General features: G+C 31.8%; 2 protein-coding genes across 2 annotated transcripts; one reads left to right on the forward strand and one right to left on the reverse strand.

Moving 5' to 3' along the window:
- Positions 1–512: 512 nt before the first annotated feature.
- SAP (Transducin/WD40 repeat-like superfamily protein) lies at positions 513–14,993 on the forward strand. The gene is made up of 3 exons (XM_028238141.2): positions 513–740; positions 12,529–13,081; positions 13,682–14,993. Exons 1-3 carry the CDS (start codon positions 513–515, stop codon positions 14,263–14,265), a joined length of 1,365 nt encoding a protein of 454 aa, XP_028093942.2. The 3' UTR covers positions 14,266–14,993.
- Positions 14,994–18,496: 3,503 nt separating this feature from the next.
- LOC114271856 (Ubiquitin domain-containing protein) lies at positions 18,497–22,467 on the reverse strand. The gene is made up of 4 exons (XM_028213498.2): positions 22,156–22,467; positions 20,274–20,396; positions 18,962–19,081; positions 18,497–18,778 (listed from the first exon to the last, which is right to left on the reverse strand). The coding sequence occupies exons 1-4, from the start codon at positions 22,190–22,192 to the stop codon at positions 18,714–18,716; spliced, it is 345 nt and encodes a 114-aa protein (XP_028069299.2). The 5' UTR covers positions 22,193–22,467; the 3' UTR covers positions 18,497–18,713.
- Positions 22,468–24,887: the final 2,420 nt, after the last annotated feature.

Below are 24,887 nucleotides of genomic sequence, written 5' to 3' on the forward strand. Positions count from 1 at the left end.
CCACTCACTCTCCCCACTCCCTTTCTCGCTCCAAACATGTGGACAGAAAGTAGGACCCTCAAAATTTTCTCAGGTACCAAACAGCCCCTACTGCCTAGGTAAGTAGTATATGGAAATGAATAGACATATATAACAGATAAAGTACAGTCTCAAACCTATACATATACACATCTATATCTATCCGCAGACAGCAAAGAAACACGGATTTAGACCATCGTGTAAGCCATCGTGAAACACTTGAAATAACCACCAGTCACTACACGCCGTCGATACACACAATATATTATATACATATATGTATATTGTGTGAAATGTATATATGTGCATATATATTAATTTATATATATACACAATATATGTGTATATATATATATCTGAAACTCCTCTTTTGGGGCCCTCTTTGTGTCTCTATCTTCCTTTTCGGTTTCCTTCTTTTGTCTCTCTTCATCTCACTTCTCTCCTTTCCGTTACACATACTACACATAGATATAGATATATATATATAGTTGTTGATGTCTTCATCTTCGTCTTCGTCGTCACAACACAGTGACGGAGGAGATGGTGGAAATGGTAGAAGAGGCGGCGGCGATTTCGAAGGTCCCTCGTCTTCTCGCCGTCGCTCCGTCAACGGCGTTTGGCCTGAGCCTTTCGTCGAAGCTCTCGCTTCTCAGGTCGCCATTGACGCTTCTCTCTCCTCCGGCCGCCTCGCCTCCGCCCCCGCCCTCGTCAACCTCTTCCAGGTCTCTCTCTCTTTCTCTCTCTCTCTCCCCTCCTATACATACATATATATTTGTGTTTGTATCGATGATAGCTTGTGTTTTGGATGATTCTGGAGAGAGAATTGAATGAATTTGTTTGTGTTTTATAGATGATTCTAGAGAGAGAATTACATGAATTAGAATGTTTTGTTGTTTAGATATTGAGTTTTAGTGGTAATTGTTGCTGATTAGTATCGTGATTTGTTGAGATTAGCGATGGAGACTGTACCATTCGCTTGATGAAGCGACTGATGTGATTTTCCAGAGATAAACTAAATCTTTGACCAAATCCACTATTAGGCCTGAAACGTACTCTAAAACCTAGAAACTTATTGTTCGTTTTGGAGAATTCAATTTTTTAAATCACTGTGTATTTTTTCCAGTGATACTTTTCAAAATTATATTTTGATAGTATATTTTTTAAAAAATATTAATTATTATAATTATATATTTTTTGTATTATTAATAAATTTAAAAGAATAATAAAATAATAAATTTATATTATTTTATTCTTTGATTTTAGAGATTAATATTTTAAAACAGGAGTAAATATTTTTTTTACCAATTCAGTAAAAGAGAAATGGAATTGATATCATAACAATATTATAATGGTGTTTTGAGAAGTTGGTAAAAAGTTAATTTTTTGACTTTTGACAAAAAAATGGATTGTTTTCGATAAAAAAATTAACTTTTTTGGTTAAAAAAATTAAAAAATCAAAAAATTAACTTTTTAACATTGTTCCAAAAAAAACCCCTAAGTTAGAATGGGAAGAGAATTCTTATACTGCAAAAATTGGCATTTCAAATCAAAATAATATATATTCATACAATTTTTAATGTACACGAGAAATTATTTTAAAATATATTTGTACAAAGTGAGATGGGATTAATAGTTTTGATCAAGAATATATGTATGTATAGATATTAGTAAATCACCACTATATATGTATATACATATTCTTTTAATCAAGAATATGTGTATAAATATATTAGTAAATCACCCCTCTACTTTTTTTTCTTCTATATTATTTAGATAGGATCACCACTACACTTAAAAGTTAAGGTGTGGTTTGAAAATTTGTTATTTTAGTCGGTTATTTTTTTATAAAAAAAAAAACTAAGTAAAAAGAGTGATGTGGTGTGATGTGATATTTTATTTTATTAATTATTTTAGTTTGAGATAAACTATTTTAACCCATCCAAAATAAGCTTAGCAATGTATATTTTAGTGAGAAAAAATATAAATGGGAACAACTTTTTTTGGGTGAACAAATGGGAACAATTGTGAACGGAGAAATTCACTCAAAAACCTCCGCCCTACCTCAGCTCTGACTCCCGCCTAAGTTTTGATATCATGTTAAATTACTAAAAAACTTAAAATCATATCATGTTAAATTACTAAAAAACTTAAAATCTTAAATTGTTATGAAATTGATCCAATAATAAGTATGGAACATATGTATAATTGCATATAAATGTATAGATAGATGCATAGGGTAATGCCTAGGAGGAGTATCCAAGGAGGAATTGCCGCTAAAAGGGCTTCATTTAATTTGTGGAGTCTTTTCGGTGACTATAAATCTGAAACCATAAATTTTAAAAAAAATTTAGAAAGAGCCTTTTATATCTAGTTTTCTTTCATTGGCATTATTATCATACCAGCCCTTTTTCTTTTTGGAAATCTCTATTTTTGGACCCCCTTTATATATGTCATTTTAACATAATGAAAAGAGTTGTTTTCGTTTTGAATTCCTTTCCCTTTCCTTTGCATTATTATCCTTTTTAAAGATCTAGAAAATGCCTACTTTTTGACTCAACTTTCTTAGCAAACTTAATGTCTATCCTCCTCTCTATTAATGGGGACACTTTTATTAATAACAATTAAAAAAATATAGATGTAGATAGAGACCTTTGAGAGACCTCTTCTAGTCTATAACTTAATTTTTTTTTTTTGGGTTTATTAAATTTGGGTTAAATGGTGGGATTCATAAAGTAAAATTAAAGTACACAGTCCTGGGGAGTGAAACTCTCTAGCTTCTAGTCTTTAAATTGGTAGTCTTTTGAACAGAAACTAAATTAGGAGAGAGAAAACAAAATCTCAGATGCATGTCCCTTAGCCTGCTCCAACATGGCATTGTGTCATAGCATTTCTATATTTAGTTAGCTTTACATGAAACAAAATTTACAGTTTTGGATGTATTAGGTTATATTGCAAAGGTGCAACGTTTCAATGTTTGCTGACATGAACTGTTCTTGACTGAATTTTGAAGTGTTTGACCCTTTCTTGTTTGTTAGACTTTTGTCATGCTGTTGGTTTGTATTTCTAATATTCCAATCCAGCAAAAATAATTCATTTCAAGGTACGCTGCACCATGCTCTGCAATATGTAGGTTTTTTTAATAATGCCAAAGATAGTAAGGTCTCCAGTATCTAAAACTTTCAGCAATGTTAAACACCCAAAACATCTACTCATAAAAATATTCAGAATAAGTAATGTGTGGTAGAGATGCATTTTAAATGTAGGTCCTATTATTCAAAAATTGAATTTGAACTACATCACATTTCAGAATAAATTTCTTAGACAATTTTTCTAGGTTACTATCTTTTCCTAGAACTTTTTCTTTGCATTTTGCTTGTCATAGGGACTTCTTGTAGATAAATTTTGTGAATGGAGGTTTTTGTAGAAAATACTTAAATAATGTAACCACTGGCGTGTGAGGCCGGAGAATTAATTACACAAATGTAAAATAATTTTGACCACGAATATCAAATGGTAGAGTTATTAAAAAAATTGCTTCACTCAAATTATAGTATTTGATAGCTGATTCTGTGATTGGTTGTCTCTAGATTTGTTTTCAGAATCAATAGGGGTCTCAAACTAAAATCTTGAGATGATAAGAGAGAAAAAGGCCTGTGCACGAAGTATTATAACTACTAGGTTGTTTGGGAAGTTTGGTTTTTGATTTTTTTTTATTAAAAGATAAATTAGTTACAAAATTAAAAAAAAAATCAATCGAAACAAAATATCGCATCAAATCTTATAATCATTTCACTTTTTATTTTACAAATATCATATCTAATAAAAAAATTACAATTAAAAAAATATATAAAAAAATTCACTTCTCAAACACACACTGTTAAATTGATGAATAGGCTTGCATAGTATAATTTTTTTATGAGTTACATAAAATACCAAATTAGCAATTTGATAAAAATTTAGAAAGATTTTCTTTTTTATAGGTAGAAGAGAAATAAGATATTAGCGGTCAAACTCACATCACATCGAGTAAGATAATTATTTATATATTAGGCCAATCTTTAATCATGGATTTAAACAAATTATCTCACTCTGATAACACTTCACTTGAATAATTGTCCTAGACTTGTTTTTAGAATATAGCTTTCAAACTGAAAATTTTGATATTGAAGAGAAAGGGCTATGTGGACACAAACCAATGGGATTAGTGACTTGAGAGAGAATTCATATTCTTTGATTACTTTAGGGTCCTGTTATGGTGTGCAACCCCTTAAGGTTGCACACCATATGTAACCAACACAAAAGGTGTAAGTGAAAGATGTAAATATCAAACAGGACAGCAAACACAAAAAGCGTAAGTGTAAGGTGTAAGTTGTACACTTAAGAAAAGCCCATTACTTTATCATTACTCTACATAGATACATAGGCATACATAAAATAACATTTTTTGATGGGTTACATAAAATAACAAATTAGCAATTTGATAAATTAAAAAAAGAAAAAATCATCAATAAGAGGAAAATAAGAAGAAAAAAAAAGTACCTATTAATATTATGAAGATGGTAAACATGTGATAGTAGGACAACCCTTAATCTTTAGGAGCTTTATAATAGTGAAAGGAATGTTTTGTTGGTACTCTTCACTGGGATAAATAAATCGTTGGCAATGGAACATGGGGTCAAAATCCAGCATGTTTCCATTGCAATAAAATAGAGAGAGAGAGAGAGAGAGAGGATATGATAATGCATATGGGGTGCCCAATGTCCTGGTGTTTAAACCGATGTCTACTTGTCTCTTCAGAATATAAAGTCTTCTTATTGCAGAGCTCTCAGAGCTCCTGCTGCTGAGAGACCTCTCAGCTCTGTTGTTGAGTTGCTTTTCATGCTCTGCCCTAACTACTAATAAAAGAATCCCCAAACAAATTTTTTTTTAAAAAAATTCTTAAATAATTTGGGTGGAGTGTGGTAATATATATGCAGTATATAGTGCTCTTTTAACTAGTTTTCAGTTTTTAATCTATTTTATGATACATTATTTTTCACATAATTTATCTTTAAAAATAAATAAATAAATAAATAAAAAAGTAAACTTTTAATTCATTTCCCAAAACGTATTCTATAGAAACATGCAGGCTTTCAAATAGAGACTAGTAGAGTCAAAGATGGAGGGAAAAGGGGTTGTTGTGAAAAAGTGGAATAGAGAGATTCGTTGCTTCTAACGATACAGGCTTTTGCCCACCCGGCACCCACCCTTTATTGGAAATGAAAGAGAGAGAAAATGAAGCAGACATGTAACTCGATGTTTGTTTAGCAAAATTGTTTATAGGATTTTGAAGGCGACTTCCCTTCTTCATAGAATTCTTTTAAGTTTGTGATTTCAATTTAAGAGTCTCATGATTTAAACTGTTTATTTTTAAAATTCATTAAGTAAAATATTTATAAAAAAATTAAAATGATAAAATATTGAAAGTTATATGTTTTATTCACATTTATATTGTAATAAAAAATAGATGGATATTATATATTTTATGCGATAAATGGATATTTTTAAAATTATATTTGTCATTTATTTTTTAAAACAATTGTGATGAAAATATATAATTACTCATATCTAATTATCTTTATTTGCATATAAATATTTTAGTTAATGAGTGCTAAAAAATTAAATTTTAAAAAAATTAAAAAATGAATAATTCAAATCATTAGATTCGATTCCAAAATAAGTCTATCAAATTGAAATTTTGAGTAAAGAATCCAAATCCTATCAAATTTTGAATTAAAAAAAAAATCAATAAGAATGTATAGGGGTATATACATATATTGGGAGTTTACATAAATTTGTTAGGCTCCGTTTGGCAAGAGCTAAACGGGGTTTTTTTGGCTATTTTAGCCACAAAAGACAAAATAGGCTATTTTAGCCACAAAAAATAAAATATCACATCCAACCCATAATCATTACATTCTTCTCTCACAAAAAAAGTCAAAAAGCCAAAAAGTCCTTCCCAAACTAAACTTTTTAGCACAGACTAAAATAGTCAAAAAAATTAAAAAGTCAAAAAATCAGCCCAGTTCCCAAACGGAGGCTTAAAATTTATGTGATTGTTCGTATTTATAGGGGTGTTTGGGAAGAAAAAAAATAGCTTAGTTTAGGCTAAAATTACAAAAAGACAAAATAGGTTAAAATAGCTAATAAGACAAAATATCACATCAAACCCATAATCATTTTACTTTTTCTCTCACAAACATCACATCCAATCACAAAAAAATCCAATCATCTTCTCAAATACAAAAATTTTAACCTACTAAAATAGTCAAAAATTAAAATAACCTACTAAAATAATCACTTCACAAAGGAGGCCTATATTTAATTTATAAAAATTTATGTAATTTTACTGTGTGTGTAATGCGCATAGCATGCTTCAGAATTTCCCAATAAAGAGAAGAAGGATTCAAGGAAAAATGTCAGTCAACTTCTGCTCTACCTCCCCGATAGTAGGGATGATATCATGAGGGTCGCTCTTTTTGTACTTTCGACAACAACTTGCAAAGTCTTTACTATAATAATATATTATTACTACGAGACAAGTCTATTTTTTTTATAATATTCAATAAAATATTCCCTCTCTCTCCTCCCACCCCTACTTTATTTAGAGATACTGACTGCAGCATCTGGCTTTTCTTGATGTTTCATTCATGTCTCTCTCTCTCTCTCTCACACACACAGCTCTCTAGCCACTAGTCTCTCTTGTCTGCCTGCCAGTCTGGTTCGTTGTAGTCTCATCAATAAATGCTAAATCACTCCTGGAGCTTTTGTTGAGAAATGCTATGTGTAAGGCATTGTTAAGGGTAGCTTAAAAAGTAAAAAAAAATTAAAAAAATATTATTCTATTTAAATCATATCATTTTATTTAAGTTATATTATTTTTATATTACATCATTTTAAATCGAACAAATATTTCATAAAAAGTCAAAAAATTTCAAACCATTCCTAAATATTTTATCAAATCTGTTATGGCTAGGTTTGGGAAGATGATTTGTGACTATTTTAGTCACAAAAGACAAAATAAATTATTTTAGCTATAACAAGCAAAATATCATATTTAATCCATAATCGTTACATTATTCTCTCACAAAAAAAGTCAAAAAAAACTAAAAAATCAAAAAGTTCTTCCCAAACTAAGCTTTTAACCCAAGTTAAAATAGTCAAAAAAAAATTAAAAAGTTAAAAAGTCAATTCACTTCCAAACGACACCATATAGGTGGGGTTCATACAAATTTATATAAATGTGGTTTTATATGGTAGAATATTTAATAGAATATTTGGAATGTCATGTATGGGACGTGAATATTTAATAGAATATTTGAAATCTTTTATATGAGGTGGGTCTCACACAAATTCACATATGTGAGCCTCGTGCCTATATAAAAAATTTGATAAAATATTTACTAGAATATTTAAAAATTTTAACCTAACTCGTTTTTTTTTTTTTTTTTTTTTTGACAGCATTGATAGATCTCCTAAAAATAGGGTTTTAAATGTTGAACTTTAGCTGGTAATGGAAAAAAAAAATATATATATAAGACACAAACATCATTATTAATGTGAGATTAATCTCCATTAGAACTCAGTAAAATTTACTTAATGTGAGATTAATCTCCATTAGAACTCAGTAAAATTTACTCATTGGAGGAGTTCTCAATCATTTTTTTTTTTTGGGATTTAATTACGGATTGTTTTGAAAAATCCGAAATAAGTTGATTTTTTTATTTTATTATGAAAAAATATATAAAAAAATAATGTGACTTAAATAAATTAAAATTTTAATAAATTGATTTATATCTATATTATATGCTAGCTAAAAATGTCTGAACTAAATTATTTTAAATTATATTTAAAAATAATAATTAATCATAACAACTAACACCACAAAAGAGGACGTGCCATATAAATTTTTTTTTAAGAGTATGTTTGATTGTTGTATTATTTTTATGAAATTAAATAAATAAGATTATTAATATAACTGTACGAAATCAGTTATATTATGATATTAAATGAGATAAAATATTAGATATATGATAAGATTATAGAGGATAAATTATACCTAGATGTAGGAAAAAAATAATCCCAAGAGACCCACATCCTTTTCACTCAATTTTTTCCAAATAAGTTTAGAGCTCAGACTTATCAATCCAAATTTTTTTAGGTGAGTGATTGTGTTGTGAAAATTAAATTCGTGTAGTATGGAGTTTATATATAGAATAAATTTGAATCATACGATGATAATTTTAAGTAATTTATGGGTTGATAAGTCTGAAATCGTAGTATTACGGATCTTTTCCTCTCGATCTTGCAATCACATACCGAACAACATTTTTCATCCCTTTTTCAATTCCACCATTACGGAGGCAAAGTTTGATTGCAAAATTATTTTTTATCAAATTAGATACAATGAGATTATTAATAGAATTGTAAGGAATAAAATTATATTGTGGAAGATTAGATGAAATCAAGGATTTGATATATGATAGAATTTTTTTTTTGTTTTGGAGGGAGGGGGGGGGGGATATGATTATACAAAGGCATAATAAATGAGATAAATGATTAGATAGAATAAATAAGGTATTATATTTGGTTACAATGAAATAAAAAGATATAATTATATGATGAAAAAAATATATTTGGAGAGTCCTCATTCTTCTAATACCACACTAATTATGTTGTTATTTAATTCTCTATTTAATCCCATACCAATATTAAAATTATACGGAATTTAGTACCATGCACACTGGATTGAATTATCTGGTGAGATTCATATGTTCTTCATTTTGTAATCTCTTCTTCCTTAACCCACCATCAAATACCGGATTATGGCCCCGTTTGGTAAAATTGTTAAAATAGATAATAAATTGTGACTTTAATCAGAAGCTGTTAATTTATTTGGTATAGCAGTTAAATTATAGATTTAAGTTGTTAAGTAGTGCTTATTAAATAAGTTGTGAAGTAATTTTTTCTATTAAATTTTTTTTTTTTGTTATTCACTACTTATCTACATTTCTCATAAAAAATAATAATAATAATTTATAGTCCATTTGGATCTTTTTCTATTTTTTAAAAAATAAAAAATAAAAAAATATAAAAGTATAACTGTAAATTAACATGTCTACAGCAGAAATTGATAATTAAAAACAAGGGGTGAGTAACTTCTCAAAATCAATTTTTTTGAGTTAAAATAAGTTGTTAGAATTAGAAGCTGTTTAAAATAAGTTTAATCAAACAGTCTAAAATAACTTTTTAAAAATTAAAAATTATAAGTTAATTTAAAAAAATCCAAACAAACACCTTTTATCAGATTGATAATTCAGTGGGCTCTAGGTACCCTTGGAATATTTACTTTATCCCATTCACTTTGTGTGACACATGTTGACTTGTTTATCAAAGTCAACATAAAAGTGGTAGTTTTCACCAATTTAATCAAAATAGAATATAAATTAAGGCACCAACCACATGAATTTTGTCCCGAGATCATATTCTATAATTTTCAAAGAGGCACGCACGAGTTTGATATCAAATTCAGTTTTGTTCCTTTTTTTTTTTTAATTAAAATTTTAATTTGGTGAATAAAAAAATAATTTGTGTGTTTATTTTCTTTTAAGCTAGCTTTTATTTTCTGGAATTGAAAAACAAGCAGGGTAATTATACTTTTTGTAACCAAATGAACTTAGCCATGTCAAAGACTAAAGGCCTCGTTTGTTTGGAGTTATAGGGAGGGGGGATTGGGATTGATAGTGAGATGAAACTACTATATGGGGTGTTTGTTTTAAGAGATGGAGAGGGGACTATTAATCTCTTGGTATTAGTAAAGGCCTTAGAAGGGGGATTGGTAAGGAGGAGATAGAGATGGTATTAAAAAAATAGTGTGGGGATTGAAAAATTTTTTATTATTTTTATTTTTTATATATTGGGAATTTTTTTAAAATATTAACGTTTAATTTTTTATATTTTTTTATTTGTTTTATTATTTTATATAAAAATAATTTAACAAATCCCCACTATTAATCCCGTTCATCCTATCTTTGAAAATAAACGGGGCAAAGAGTTTAATGTAGTAGATGAGATACGCTTATTATTAAGGTTGATGTCTTCAAATGTTACTTCTGTGTTATTTCTCCATTCCCCTATTTCCTACTATTGATTGTCTAAAAAAAAAGAAAATGCTTAAATCTTTTATTTGAATTCACTGTTTAAGTACAATTTAAAATAGTAAATTCTAAAGTAAAAATTAATATTATTTATTCACTCATTAAGTAGGTGAATTAGTTTTGCGATAATGATTTTCTGTAAGTGAATATGGCAATTGTTAACAAGTGTAATATTGAAAATGTGATAAAAAAAAAAGTGTTTTGATAAAATAAAATAAAAAAATTAAGGCCTTGTTTGATAACAGGTTATTTTAGTAATTTTTTGATATTTTGGTTAAAATATGAGGTAAAAAAAATAGTATGTTTGAAATAATTTTTTGATTTTTTACGAAAAGATATACAAAAAGTAAAAGGAGAAAATCTTTGATTTTTTAATATAAATTATTAGTTTTTAAATTTTTTTATAAATTCTTTTACTTTTAAACTAAAATAGTGAGTTGTCAAACCAGCCCAAAAGTGTGTTGAATTTAATACTTGAGGGTCCGTTTGGGAAGAGCTAAAGTGGTTTTTTTTGGCTATTTTAGTCACAAAAAATAAAACATCACATCTAACCTATAATCATTACACTCTTTTCTCACAAAAAAAAGTCAAAAATCAAAAAATCATTTCCAAACTAAACTTTTTAACTCAAATTAAAAAAATCAAAAAAAAATTTAAAAATTTAAAAATCAACCTACTGCCCAAATCAACCCTGAGTGTTTCGGGATCGATTCATGTTTTATCTTTTTCTTGTACTGGATACACTAGTTAGAAAGAACCATTGATCATTATCCACGTGATTGGTTGGTAAACAAAATAGTTCTAGGTTGTGTGTACTTTATAATGATTTCATTTAATATTCAAATAAACACTTCTGTTTTTTTAGATCAAGTTTGACATAACTTAAATAATACAAAAAGTCAAAAAATTACTATCTTATTTAAGTCACATCATCTTATTTAAATCATATCACTTCTTTAATACATCACATGAAATCCAACCCAAACTCAATCCATATAAGTCAATAAGTGCACTTTTTAAAAATAACTTAAACCAACCCTTAATCACATGATTTGTTCATATTCATAGTAATTTAGTAGGTTTTACTATTAGGGGTTGTTTGAAATGATCTAAATAAGTGTATTTTTTGATTTTTTATAAAATATGGGTTGGGTTTGAAGTGATGTGGTAGAAAGGTGATGTGATTTAAATAAGATGATGTGATTTAAATAAGATAGTAACTTTTTAACTTTTTTGCTTTAATTACAAATTTAATTTTTGCAGGTTACATTTATGAATAAAAATTATAATTGTGTTAGCTTATAATACTATTATTTTTAAACTAATAATACTATATTCAAGTAGACAACATATGGTGGGTAAGCATAAAAATAACTGAATGAGAATTGGAAGAGCCAAAACCCGTGCCAGTACGTCTCTCCTTGGATTTGTAAGAAGTTAAAAATGCCATCAGAATGACTCCTAAGAAGGTATATACTTAATTATTTAGCAATGTTGGAATATCATGTGACATTTATGTAACAAAAAATTTAACAGGTAGATATGTTGATTTATTTTAATGAGGTAGAGACAAACAACAGTCCAATTAAAATGCACTACAATGTCTTATTTGGTGGTCTTATATGCACAAATTAATGTATCAACTACTGTTATGATATCATTAATGACTCTATTTATTATACAAATTACAAATATCTAAAACTTTTAAAATTATGCTACATCATCTGTTGACATACTAGTGTGTACATTAATTAATGCATATAGCATTATTCTTGCATATTGGTTGTGTACCACGTAAATAATGCCGTGTAATACTCAGAGTATCTAATTTTTATTTCTTTTTTGGATCGATAATTTATCTTTATTAAGTTCATTATTGTTGATACATTTTAGGTACCATAAGCTTGGAAAAAGTTTTACATAAACAAAATTTCATTTGATTTGCTGTTATTAGACTTAAAAATAAATTTTATGTTTATTTATTAATATAAATCACATTATGCTTGTGGAGTTATAATTAGCACTTTGTAGGTTGTATCATTACAAGAGATGATAATCAAATATAGAATTTAAACATTACGACTGATCTTATATATAGCTTATCTATTGTTTTTATTTTTATTTTTTGAAGCACCTACTATTCATTAAACACCCAATTAATATAAAATTCTCAAAAGAAACTACAGATTTCACATTCTAGTTAATAATATTGTATTTTTTTTCTTACCACATGTAGTCTTTTGGAGTTCAAATATTAAAACTCTCTCTCATTATTATTTCGTCAACTTAAATTTTAAACTTGTGACATTTTCAGGTATGTTCAACATGGCGGGCCGTGTCGCGGTCCGACCTCCTCTGGCAGAACCTCACCCGCCGTATCTGGAACCGGCACCACCGTCTCCTCCACCACCTCACGTGGCGGGATGAATTCATCTTCCGCCACCGCACCGCCCTCAACTTCACCCACGCTCGCTACATTTACTCCACTCTCCACTTCAACCCGGCCATCGACCACATCAACAACAATGAGGACGGTCTCTCCTGCCGCCGCCTCGCTCTCTCCGACCGCTACCTTGCGGCCGGGTACTCTGATGGGTCCGTGCGCATCTTCCACCTCCCATTTGGGCTCCACCTCTTCACTTTCTTCCCTCTCCAGCGCGACCGCCTCGGCCAATTCTCACCTGCGGTGTCTGGGATTATTCTATCTGATACGCACATCATATTTGCGTCGCTTGATGGAGATATTCATGTTTCACTCACCAACAATGCTGTTCCGACCAGGAGGAGCCATTTGGGTGATGTTGTGAACGATGGAGCTTTGGTTGACTTCACCGGCTGTAATCGGTGGTGGGTCGGCCTTTATGCAGGTGGGTGAACCTATCTCCATAGATTGTTTCTGTAATTTTTAGATTTAATAAATAAATAATTTTAATTGCATAATAAATAATTTTTTATTAATAAATTATTAAGTTTATTAATAATTTTAATTAACAAGTTTGATAATTTTATTGTTATTTAAGAGAATAGTTTAAAAAAATTAATTTCTTTTGTTAATTCTGTTAAGTAAATTTTTTTGACAAAAAAGAATATTTGTAAATTTAGAATTATAAGGACAATTTATATTTTCAACAAACCACGTAGAATGTATTTATAATTTATCATAAAATTTTACATAGAGAAAATTTCATTTTATTCCTAAATTAATTAAATTTACATTCGAAACATTTGAAATGAAATTTGCCAATTTGACCTCCAAACTCGAAAAGTAAAATGCTTTCATTCATAAATACATTTACTCTAGCTTGCCACAAGTATTAAGATCCTTTTCTAAGGTTCGAAATTGAAATTAGTATTGTGTTTCACTTATAGGTTATTGTACAAAAGTTATAATTTTGTCAAATTAATTTATAATATTTTAAAATTAATATAATTTAATTAAAATTACAATGACGTGTCACATTGTGCAGGTGTCCCAGGGCGTGCCTTTCACGTGTGGAATGGCGACACAGAAGAGCTCGTTTTCGTCGGGGGTTCACTGACCGACCCAGAAGCCGTAATGGGTTGGCACTTACTCACCGAGTTGACCGGGTTCGTCGGCCGAGTCCGACTCACGAGTCACGAATCGGCCGTGGCCTCCACGAGTCTCCGAGTCATCGTCTTCGATCTCAGAACCCAAGTCATCGTCTTGGGCGAGGAATTCCGCCGAGGAATCATCGTCGGCACCGTTGACGCCAACGACGAGGCGCTCTTTATCGTCGACAACCGCGGCTCCGCTAGCGTGCGCAGGGTGGACACGTTAGACGAGGTGTGTAGGTTTAGGGTGAGGGGTGTTTCGACGGCGCAGGGGGGTCTGTTGGGGTGCATGAACTTGGGGTACGCGCTAATATGCGCCGGGGGTGTGATTAGTGTGTGGGAGGTAGACCGTGGTGCGCATTTGTATAATCTTGGAGAGAGAATTGGGGAGACTAGTGCCATGGTTGCTGATGATAGATACGTGGCAGCCTCTACGAGTGACACGACTATACACCTTTGGGACTTTGGAGCTCAATAGCCATAGCTATATACACAGAATTCAGGCATAAAAATATATTTAGAGGAATTATTGTATGGTTTAGATTCATTTTAAGTGTGATCTAAGGTCATACGTTATTTCTCTAAATTTGTATTTGATTCATGAATTTAGATGGAGATCTAAAAAAAAAAATTAATGAAATATAATTAATATTTCACATAATTTTTATATATTTTTTTAAAATCTCCATCTAAATTTATAAATCAAATATAACATAAATATTTTTCTGTCCACGAATTTTAGAGATAGGATGAAAAAGCTGATTTGGGTTTGGGAGTATATGTGAAGGAAGGAGGGACATAATGGTACAAGTAGGACAAAAGTACCCTTTTTTGTTGGTTTTGTTTTTTGGGGGGCTGTGGGTACAGCAGTAGTTTGACAAAAACCTCAGAAGAAGTGTACTTTCTATGACACATATATACTAACTTAGGTGAGATGTTGATTGGTAGATTGTTGACCTTGACCCAAGTGGACCCAAAAAAAGTTTTTTTGTTTTTTCTTTCGAATATTTTTTCAGTCTGTTGTGGGATTTGTCTGTTGTTTGACTGGGAAGTTAGTTTTTAGTTTTAGAATTTGTGGTCTTGGAGCTGTAATTGAGGGGGGTGTTGTAACTTGTCATGGTTGATTAATTAGTACTTCAGTTTATTCACTCAGCCTGTATTCTTTCTTTTTAGTGAAAAAAGAATGCAAAAGACCTGTAATTTTTTGAACTTTTTGTAGTAATAGTGTAGTAGTTTAATTTGATTAGCCTATGGCTTTGCAACATTGGTGATATTGATGGTTTTTGCATGGATTTAGACATCGGTGTGATGGCGTTCTATTTTATGCTTTTAATTTAGTTTACAGTCGTGATACATTTCTCTAAAAAAAGAGTTGGAAATTCAAAAAAAAAGACAGACATAGCCATCTCATGAGGAGTGTAGCGAGCTCATTAGAGCTTCTCCTAAAACTCCATATTTATGTTGCGTTTAGTTAAAGGATTTGGAGAGGGATTTGGAAAAGAAAAGGAAAAAGGAAAAATGTATATGAAACTAAGTGAAATGCAGGTATATTTTATTCACATTTCATCTATTTTTTTCATTTCTCTTTCCAAATTCTTTCTCATATTCCTCAACTAAACACAACATTAGAGTTTCTAAGCATTTTTGTTGCCTTTTATTTGAAAGACCTGAACAAGAGGTACATTGTTGTATAAAAGATAGTCAGCCTACACAAGGTTCTTGCTACTGAAAAGTCTGAAAGGATCAAATATACCCAAACAAAATTAATTTTTCAACTCAAAGAAATGGTCGAATCCTATGTTCTCAAGTTGGCACCATATTTCTATACCTTATTGCATCTCTCTCTCTCCAACTCAATTTACAGCTGCACTACCTTATAGGACATAAGCCTAAAACTCATCCCAAGTGATACAAATCTTAGCCAACTTGAAAGAATTCAAAGGGCAGTCAAATTCACGAGATATAGAGGGCTGATCATTTGGAGTCATCAATCTCAATTCATTGTACAACAAACAACCCTAATAACATCATTTTACCAATGAAGAGTCACAGTACAATATTGTGTGACCAACATTAGTGTTGGATATCCAAAGACAGAGGTAACCTTACTTGCAGACACTGGCTCTAACCAAGGTCGGCTCTGACTTTTCCGGAGCCCAAAATGAATCTTAAATATGGAGCCTTTCACATATATTTAAAAAATAAAGTTTTTATCAAAAGATTATAAATGGAATATTGTTTTAAATTTTTACATTTAATAATGCTCACAAAAAGACAATTAAAATTAACTTAATATATAACAAGGTTTATAATAATAAAAAAGACTAAAATATAAGTTGGAGTAACAAATAAAAAGTAAACTGGGGATGTTTGAGATGATTTAAATAAGTGCACTTTTTGACTTTTTATGAAATATGAATTAGATTTGGATTGGATTTGAAGTGATGTGTTAGAGATGTGATGTGACTTAAATAAGATGATGTGACTTAAATAGGATAGTGACTTTTGACTTTTTTTAAATATGCCAAACTGGCTTTAAGTCTTTTTTTTTTTTTTTTCATGTCCAAAATTATACTTTCTAGGAATAGTGACATATTTGATATAGTTTATCAAAAATTATTAACATCATCATAATGCTAACTTAATCCTCAATCATTACAAATCAAATAATCAAGGAAAGGAAACATAAAAAATAATAAAAATATGTAATCGTAATAGACAATATATATATATATATATATATAATCAATGATCAAATAAATATTTAATCAAACAAAAATTAGTATTCATCTCTGTAACAGAGTTGTATCTTGAAACCCAACTTTATATTACAAATTTAAGACTTTCTATCATAGTTCAACAAATAAAAATACAGAAAAAAAAAAAAAAAATTATTCAATACATAAAAAGCTAAGAAATATAATAGTTCTTCAATTAATTTTAAAAATAATTAGATGAATACTTCTAATTGTTGTTGCTGACAGAAACTAACTGATAAAAACTTTGATTTTATTATATGTTTGTAATTATATCTCAAATGTATTTAAAATATAAAATGAGACCTCAAAATATTGGGCCTTTTTATTAAGATTGGATATCTTCTTATAAGAAAGTTTAGATCTTTCTAACTCATGTAGGCCTTTTTTTTTTTCTGGACCAGTACAATACTTACTATAGTTTTAGGGCCTTTTTTTGGGCATTTTTTGAGGACCCAAAGCAGCTACTTTGTGGTTCTAATTTTGTTTGTTTGAGAAATTACTATTTTAGTAGGTTATTTTAATTTTTAACTATTTGAGTAAGTTAAAATTTTTATATTTGGGAAGATAATTGATTTTTTTTTGTAATTGTATGTAATGTTTGTGAAGGAAAAAGTAATAATTATGGATTTAATGTGATATTTTGTCTTATTAACTATTTTAACTTATTTTGTGAATTTTAACCCAAAAAAAGGGCTCAAATCCAAACTTGCCAAACACCCCCTTTGCATGGACTGAGTGTGAACCATGCAAGAATTGCTTCACCCAAAAGACCAAAAGTTATGACTCAAGATTTCCACAACCTATGCAACACTTTCCTATGCGTTGTAGTAGTCCTTCCCTTAGCTATGGCTCAGGTGGCGGTGGTTCAGGGGCAACTAAGGGCATTGCCGCCCGGGAAACATTTGGATTGCCACTTAGGAAAGTTACCCACAAACACTTATCCAAGATGATTTTTGGTTGTTCAAATAACAACAAAGGCTTCGCTTTTTATAGCAACAAAGACAACGCGATTTCAGGGTTACTAGGGTTGGCGAAAGGTCAAGGCTCTTTAATAAACCAAGTGAATCACACGGTCAATGGACATAGCTACTTAAGGTTTGCACGATGAACGTAGCTACTTAAGGTTTGGTTTTTGTCCAAAGAGGACAAGATGTCAAAACAATCCCATTCATGAATCCAAGATCACCCTTTACAACCTAAATTTGATAGACATTAGTGTCGACAAGTGACGCCTAGGGTTCCCTAGAGGTACCTTCTTTTTAAAAAAATGTTGGTTGCATCATAGACTCGGAGTTCCTGTCAGCGCCAATAAAGGAAAACCTTATGATAAGGTGATTTGTGCATTTGCATATTACTATGCAGGTAAACTTGAAAGAACATATGGTGAAAATAATCAGCTTGATCTTTGGTATAAATACGACGAGACCTTTCAAGAGTATCCAAGCATTACTTTCCATTTTCAAGGGGCTGATTTTGTGGTTGATTCAAGATTCATGTATTTGTCTTTCCATGAAGCAAGGCATGTTTGTGTGGCAATGGTACCTAGCTATAATATAACCATGTTAGGAGCATTGCAGCAATGGGATATGAGAATCGTATATGATATCGATGCAAATTCATTAGAGTTTGGTTGACAGAGTGTTCAAATGACGGTGGATGACGAGATATCTTTCTTCTACAAAGACAATACTAACTACAGAACCGACTACAGAAAATACAAGTGGAGCAGAGTGAGTGAAGAATCCTTTTCAATGTGCTCTATCTTCATTAAGTGCTGCTGCTGACAACGGATCTCATTTCTAATGCTAAGTAAAACACTAACATCTCGTCACACAAATGGAATGATTGTGAGAATATAGTGTATCTATAAGACACAATAATTTTCTCACAATGATATGTATGCATTCAAGTTGAGAGAATGCTCTATTCATACGACCAACTACAAGCCCAAGAACTAATTGCCCGCTATGTGATTGCAGAAAATGATTCAAAAGAGCAAAAACAAATGGTTCCTGTGAGTTTGATATCAACAAACCTACAGCAAAAGGTCAAGCTGACTTAAATGGCATAAAGGTGAACCAGACTTGGTTAAAGATTTTTAAAGAGAATGATATACACGATCTACATCCGGTCCCTTACACACAAGTGCTACGTTGGTTCCAGTTTTTCAGCTGTCCTGGATCAAGTTTGTAGGCTCACTCAAAACATATTTTGGTATTTCATATTTTGCACCTGTAACAAGAATTTTTAGGTTAGGGATACAAAACTTTTTGAGTACAAGATGCCACAAGTTTAGCCCAAAAGCATCGTAATGTTCCCTATTTATTATTGAAGTCTTGAATCTAGGGCAAACTGAGTGAATATTTAACAAAAATAAAGAAAAATAAGAAGTTACATGGAAAATGATTTGAGTACCTCTTTCATCATAGCATACTGTCAAATCGGCACTTTGAACAATGATCCCTGCACTGTCCACAATTGCTTGCGCGAGTGTTAGATCAGCATCAACAGCGGCATGAAGTGCATCCCAAATTTCTAGTGTCAAGAAAAATGGTAATTATACATCAGATGTGTGCAACCAAATGTAATATTGGGAATAGAAAATACATCAATCTATATTCTGCTTATCTTGTGCTTGCATGGTGTGTATTGCATGGAAAACGGATTTTTTCCTTAAGGTCAATAAGACAACAAGGGGACTTAAACCCTATCAGAGATGAAATAAACCGGATAAAAACCCAACAATGAAGAAATGTTGGAAATCTACAATACTTAAAAGAGTACTGTTGAGGAGAATATTTTTTTTTTGGAAATACAGAGTGTACTGTTGCTGAGACTCGGAAAGAAGATAGTATAGTGGATGTTAGCTGCTATTATAATCAGACTGTCCAAAAGACACACCTGCATTGCTCTACTGTGCATAAATTAATAAAAAGAATGAAACAGCCGTATTCAAAGAATTAAAATGCCTTTTAAAGAAAAAAGGTATTTTCAAGTGAAGTATCACACTGCTTTAAGGGAGAAAGAAGCACAAAATCATCTTCACATTACACAAAAATCTGGAAATTCAGAGTATATATATTTGACAAGGGTAGATCAGGAGTTACAACCTAATCCTACCAAAATAAACGCTCTTTTTTTTTCTTTTTTTGTGGCATAAGTAAACTTGTAGTCTATGCATATATCTTCAAAATTGTGCCGATAGGAGCACAACCTCTGTACAATGGGACCATATAAATATAAATGATAAATGTTAAGAGAAAGCCCTATTTAATTGCGTGGATTAAACTTAAAAACACATGCAGCAAAGGCTGCTCAAGCCCACCCTAAACTCTAGATCACCAATGTAATAAAAGCAATACAAAATCATTTTCTGTGGTTTTGTTAGTTCAAATTCTTGTAAATCATTTAATACTCTTCCCATCTTAGCCTCTGCAATGCTGAAAACATCAGAAATGAGGTGATGATTGGGCTCCACAAGAAACAGTATGCAAAATCTGAAATATTATATATGTGTGTGTGTGTGTAAAGATCCTTCCTAAATATAGACATGACATGTTGGAGTTTTTTCTGCACTGCTACCGTAGTTTTTTGTCTGAAGAAAGGCTTCCACATGAATCTTGGCATGAACTTTACTTATCTATATTTTCTAGATAAGGCAACAAATATTGTTCTAGTGTTCTACAAGAACCCACTAACAATGGAAGTCATTTACATTTAATATTACCTTTCCTGCCACCATAGTGAGGAGCAGTGTCCCAGAACTCCTCTCGCATCTTCATAAGTTGACTCTTTGTTATTTCCGAAGAATGCTTCCAAGGTTTTGGCTTTCGGATCTTCTTCACAGTCCCTGTGATAATCATTGTCCCAACCATTGCATTAGTACATTAATGCCAGCTGTAAATCATACAATAGACGGAAGTAATTGAGAGACTGCAGACATTTAGCAGTCTCAAGGCAAACTCTGTTGACCTATGAATTTGAAGCATAAGTCCTAGACATTACATGCATGGTAGTCATACATAGTGTCAAGACAGATGATGAACAAAATTTACGGGAAAGGAAATCTGATGCTCGCTCTCCCTTGCAATCTCGGATCTTAATTTTTATCACGTTCTTCAATATAGATGGCTAAGAGAGTGTGATATCAATTATAAAAAAAAAAATTTAAAAATGCCTTGGTTTAGAAGAGAGAAAAAATCATAAAAAAAAATCAAATTTTTTTATTCTTAGAAATGTGTACAACTAAAACAATTTTGAACCAAAGGCTTCACATTGTAGTCAATAATTCAATAACCAGGACAGAGTTAGCAAGTGAAAACTAACAGACTTTATGGTGATGTAGATTTATTAAAACTAACATAAGTAGAATAGAAGCTCTTTCAGATGGAATGAAATCATTTAATAATCATTTAAAAAGGGTATGGGGTTTGGCCAAATAAGACCTACTAGATGACGGATTCTCAGCAATTTTTGGTTCCTTTCCCTCTCTTCTTCTTCTTCTTCTTCTTTTTTTTTTTTTTTTTTTTTTTTCAAGTAAATTTGATATAAAACAATGAAGAAATTAAAATAAAAAATCCAATCACATAACCTAGAAGAAGGATCACCTCAGTGGCATACCCTAGTAATTAAATCAGTAACTTTGCAATATAGCAAAACTCAACCTCTTTATCACTTGACAAGAAAATCCCCAATTTGGACACAACTCTCTAACTTAATCTTCACAGAGGATACCATAAAACATCTAAGGGGATCAGAAGTTCTCAAGTTACAGACTTACGTTCAATCCCTCAAAATAGTCTGGAAGCACAAATTCACCCAATCCATTGACTGACCCAAACATCATTTGAGATACATTTGACAGTACAAACTAGTGCAAAATCTTGACATCGTCCAAGCTAGAAATAATTAGCCAAGGGTCTGGACTGTCTCCAGTTGGAATTCTCCAGTCCGGTCCAGCACGTCAAAGTACACTTGATTAAACCACAGTGTGCTACAATTCTATCACATAAACAAAGGCATATACATTTGAAGCCCAATTTAATTGCGTGATAAATTGCTGATCTTTTGTCTAACATACATAACCAGCCAGGATTTTCAAGTTTTTCAACTATTACGCTGAACTTCACCATATTTCAGTTGAATTTCTGAAATACCTTGATCTAAATCATCATACGAACTGAAAATTTATGTCAAATTCTCCAACTGAAAATTTCTGATATTTAGCTGAATTTCTAACCTAATGGAAATACTTTCTTACCTACCAATTTGATTCAGAACAACCATTCCAATTAAGTTCAGCTTACTAATCCCAAGTTCTACTTGTGCATCAAGTTTCCAATGAATCTATACTCTACGTATCGATCAAACGAACACAAACATGGCAAATTCAACAGATATAGATACATACATATCACATTCAGATATATATATATATATATATAGAGAGAGAGAGAGAGAGAGAGAGAGAGCAACAATCTCGAAATAGTGAACTCAAAACAGATAGTAATGAACGTAACACACAAGCTCAATAAATTTGAAAATTGAAGACCTAAAATTCTTAATCAGAGAGAAAACAAAGAAACCACGAGGTATAGCGATGAACTCACCGTCTCCTTTGGTCTGCGACGATCCAGCACACCCCATGCTCTGGTTATTTGTACATATACAATCGACAGAGTCAAAAGAAAGATTAGAAAACCACGACAAAACTACTCTGTGAGTTCAGTGCTTGGCGCCTCGGAAAAATTTTTTGTAGATAATTTTCCCGGAAAGTGAAGGGAATTTACACGAACAAAAATAGGAGTGCAAGAGATCAGATAGAAAGAGAAATAGTGTACAGTAAAATAGTCATTTGATTTTTTATCGGGTACGGTCCGTCATACGGTGAACTCGTACACATTATGGGAAAATTATTTAATAATTTCAAAATATTCCAAGTCAATTACTACTTAGTCTCGTATTGTTTCTCATCCTCAACGTAAATCGTGGACTCTTATCCCTCTCTATCAATTAAAATTTTATAAAGTACTAAGTATTCATACTTCGAAAATACTAAATAATCACCCACATTATGGGATGATTATTCAGTACTCCCGGAGCATGACACGTAGTGTTCCATAAAGTTTTAATTGATAAAAAGACACAAGTGCCCACGATTTATGTTAGTGATGGGGAACAACATGGGGCTAAGTAATTGGAACACGTAGTGTTCCATAAAGTTTTGATTCGGAGTCAAAGGCAAGCTAGCACCGAGATACGTCGGACCATACGAGATTATTGAGAAAATCAATCCGGTGGCGTATCAAGTTGCGCTCCCTCCTGAAATGGAACACATGCATAATGTTTTCCACATTTCTATGTTAAGAGATTATCTCCGGGATCCTTTCCATGTGATTGAGCCTGCTCGGATAGTATTGAGTGATGACTACACTTACGAGGAACGGGCTATACAGATTGTAAACCGACGGATCAAGAAACTGAGGAACAAAGAGATCCCGTTAGTGAAAGTTGACTGGCAGAACCATGGTGGCGTGTACGCCACTTGGGAAAGGGAAGATGACATGGCTAAAAGATATCCTGAACTGTTTCCACTGAATCCTGTTTTCTTCCAGAATGAAGGTAACTCGAGTTTAGAGGACTAAACTCTTTATAAGGAGGGGAGACTGTAACAACCCTCATACTGTTTACTGATTAAGGACTGATTGATTACCGATAATCACCGATTACTGTTAAACGAAACGGATAATGACTGATAACTGACTGATAATTGAACTGATTAAAAGTACTGAACTGACTGACTGAAACTGGAAACTGAATTGACTGAGTATATGTTAGTTAATTGCATTCTATCTGTTTGATTGTCTGATTATCTGTTCATGTTTATATGTTTAAACTGCTAATTGAAGGCCTTATCGGCGGCCGAATTAGAAACCGATTGATGTTCCGTGACCCTCATAATTAATGTGATTTTATGGTATATTTATCTGAAAACTGATTAGGTATGATTAAATTAGATTAAAATAAGCCAATTAAAGAGTTTGCTATATTTACCATTTTGCCACTATCTCATATACACACACTTGAGCCTTATACTTGAATCAAAACACATTTTGATCAGCCATTTTCCTTGCTTTAGCCGACCTTGAGAGGGAGAGAGTGAGTTTCATCTTGCATTGCTTGGAACTTGGTAGAATTGCTTGGTAATTGAAGTGTATTTGCATATTTGAGCTCCCTCACTCCTAATTCTACAAGACTAAGGTAGGACATCCATCTTCTTGTTGCTGTTCTTGAGTTCATTCTTGCATGATTCATGTTAATTTGTAGAGCTAAGTCATGATTTGGTTCATTAATGATGGATTGAAGATCATTTCTTGCATGCATGTTGGTATTGTTGCATTTTGAGGTTGATTACATGGACATTAGTGCATGCATGCTCATATTATTGTTATAGACCATGTTTCCATCTGATTTGAAAAGAAATGAGCTCCTTTGATCAAGCTTTGGAGCTTTAATTTGGTTTAAAACTCATGCATGACATGTTTGAATGCTGTTCTTGAAAATGGGTTTGAATGTGGTTTTAATTGACTCACCTTTGGGGCTTGAATTCATAAATTGAGCTTTGAAACTTGTTATACATTGAATTTAATGATGTTTTCCAGAATTTGGGCCAAAGAGGTCGAGTTTGGAGTGGTTGAATGCTTGGTTTGAGCTTGGGAGGCAGATCTGGAAATTCCAGATTTGGCTTCCTCGCTCGAGCGAAGGATTCCCCGCTCGAGCGAGCACCTTTGTCCAGGGCTCCGCTCGAGCGACCATCGAGCGACGATCGCGCGTAAAATTTCAGCATCCAGTACTTTTACTGTTTTGCAGACCGCTCGAGCGAAGGATTCCTCGCTCGAGCGAAGCCTTTGATTTTGGACTTACGCTCGAGCGTAGAAAGTCTCGCTCGAGCGAGGCTCCTATTTTCAGCAAACTTTGCGAAATATTTTCTAAGTGTGTTTTTGCATCCTCATCCCATCCTAGGCATTCTTAGGCCTAGTTTAAGGCATCTTGATGAGGATATCATTGTAGAACACACCAAGGCAAATTAGGGATTAAGTTATGAGATTTCCCAACTGTGTAGCTTAGTGTGTTCAACCTGTGAACTGTGTAGGGTTGGCAACTGGGGAGACACGCTCTAACATACTGTAGCCCAGAACTCTGTGAGTAACAATTGTGTAAAGATATGTTCAACTGATATTTTTTTGAATACTGAACTGAACTGTTTACTGAACTGGTATTACTGAATGAATGTATGTCCTTTATTTCTGAACTGTACTGTGGCATCCTTAGTATCTACGGT

Source organism: Camellia sinensis, chromosome 7, assembly GCF_055761805.1.
Source record: "Camellia sinensis isolate YWXY chromosome 7, ASM5576180v1, whole genome shotgun sequence".
In the NCBI taxonomy this organism is placed as follows: Eukaryota; Viridiplantae; Streptophyta; class Magnoliopsida; order Ericales; family Theaceae; genus Camellia; species Camellia sinensis.

Excerpts from the sequence above, each read along its gene's own strand:
- SAP (XM_028238141.2), top strand. The coding sequence starts at position 513 with ATGTCTTCATCTTCGTCTTCGTCGTCACAACACAGTGACGGAGGAGAT. Across the intron at positions 741-12,528 it reads CCCTCGTCAACCTCTTCCAG|GTATGTTCAACATGGCGGGC; the intron begins GTCTCTCTCTCT and ends TGACATTTTCAG. Across the intron at positions 13,082-13,681 it reads GTGGGTCGGCCTTTATGCAG|GTGTCCCAGGGCGTGCCTTT; the intron begins GTGGGTGAACCT and ends CACATTGTGCAG.
- LOC114271856 (XM_028213498.2), bottom strand. The coding sequence starts at position 22,192 with ATGGGGTGTGCTGGATCGTCGCAGACCAAAGGAGACG. Across the intron at positions 20,397-22,155 it reads GTCGCAGACCAAAGGAGACG|GGACTGTGAAGAAGATCCGA; the intron begins GTGAGTTCATCG and ends TGATTATCACAG. Across the intron at positions 18,779-18,961 it reads AGTATGCTATGATGAAAGAG|GTGCAAAATATGAAATACCA; the intron begins GTACTCAAATCA and ends TTCTTGTTACAG.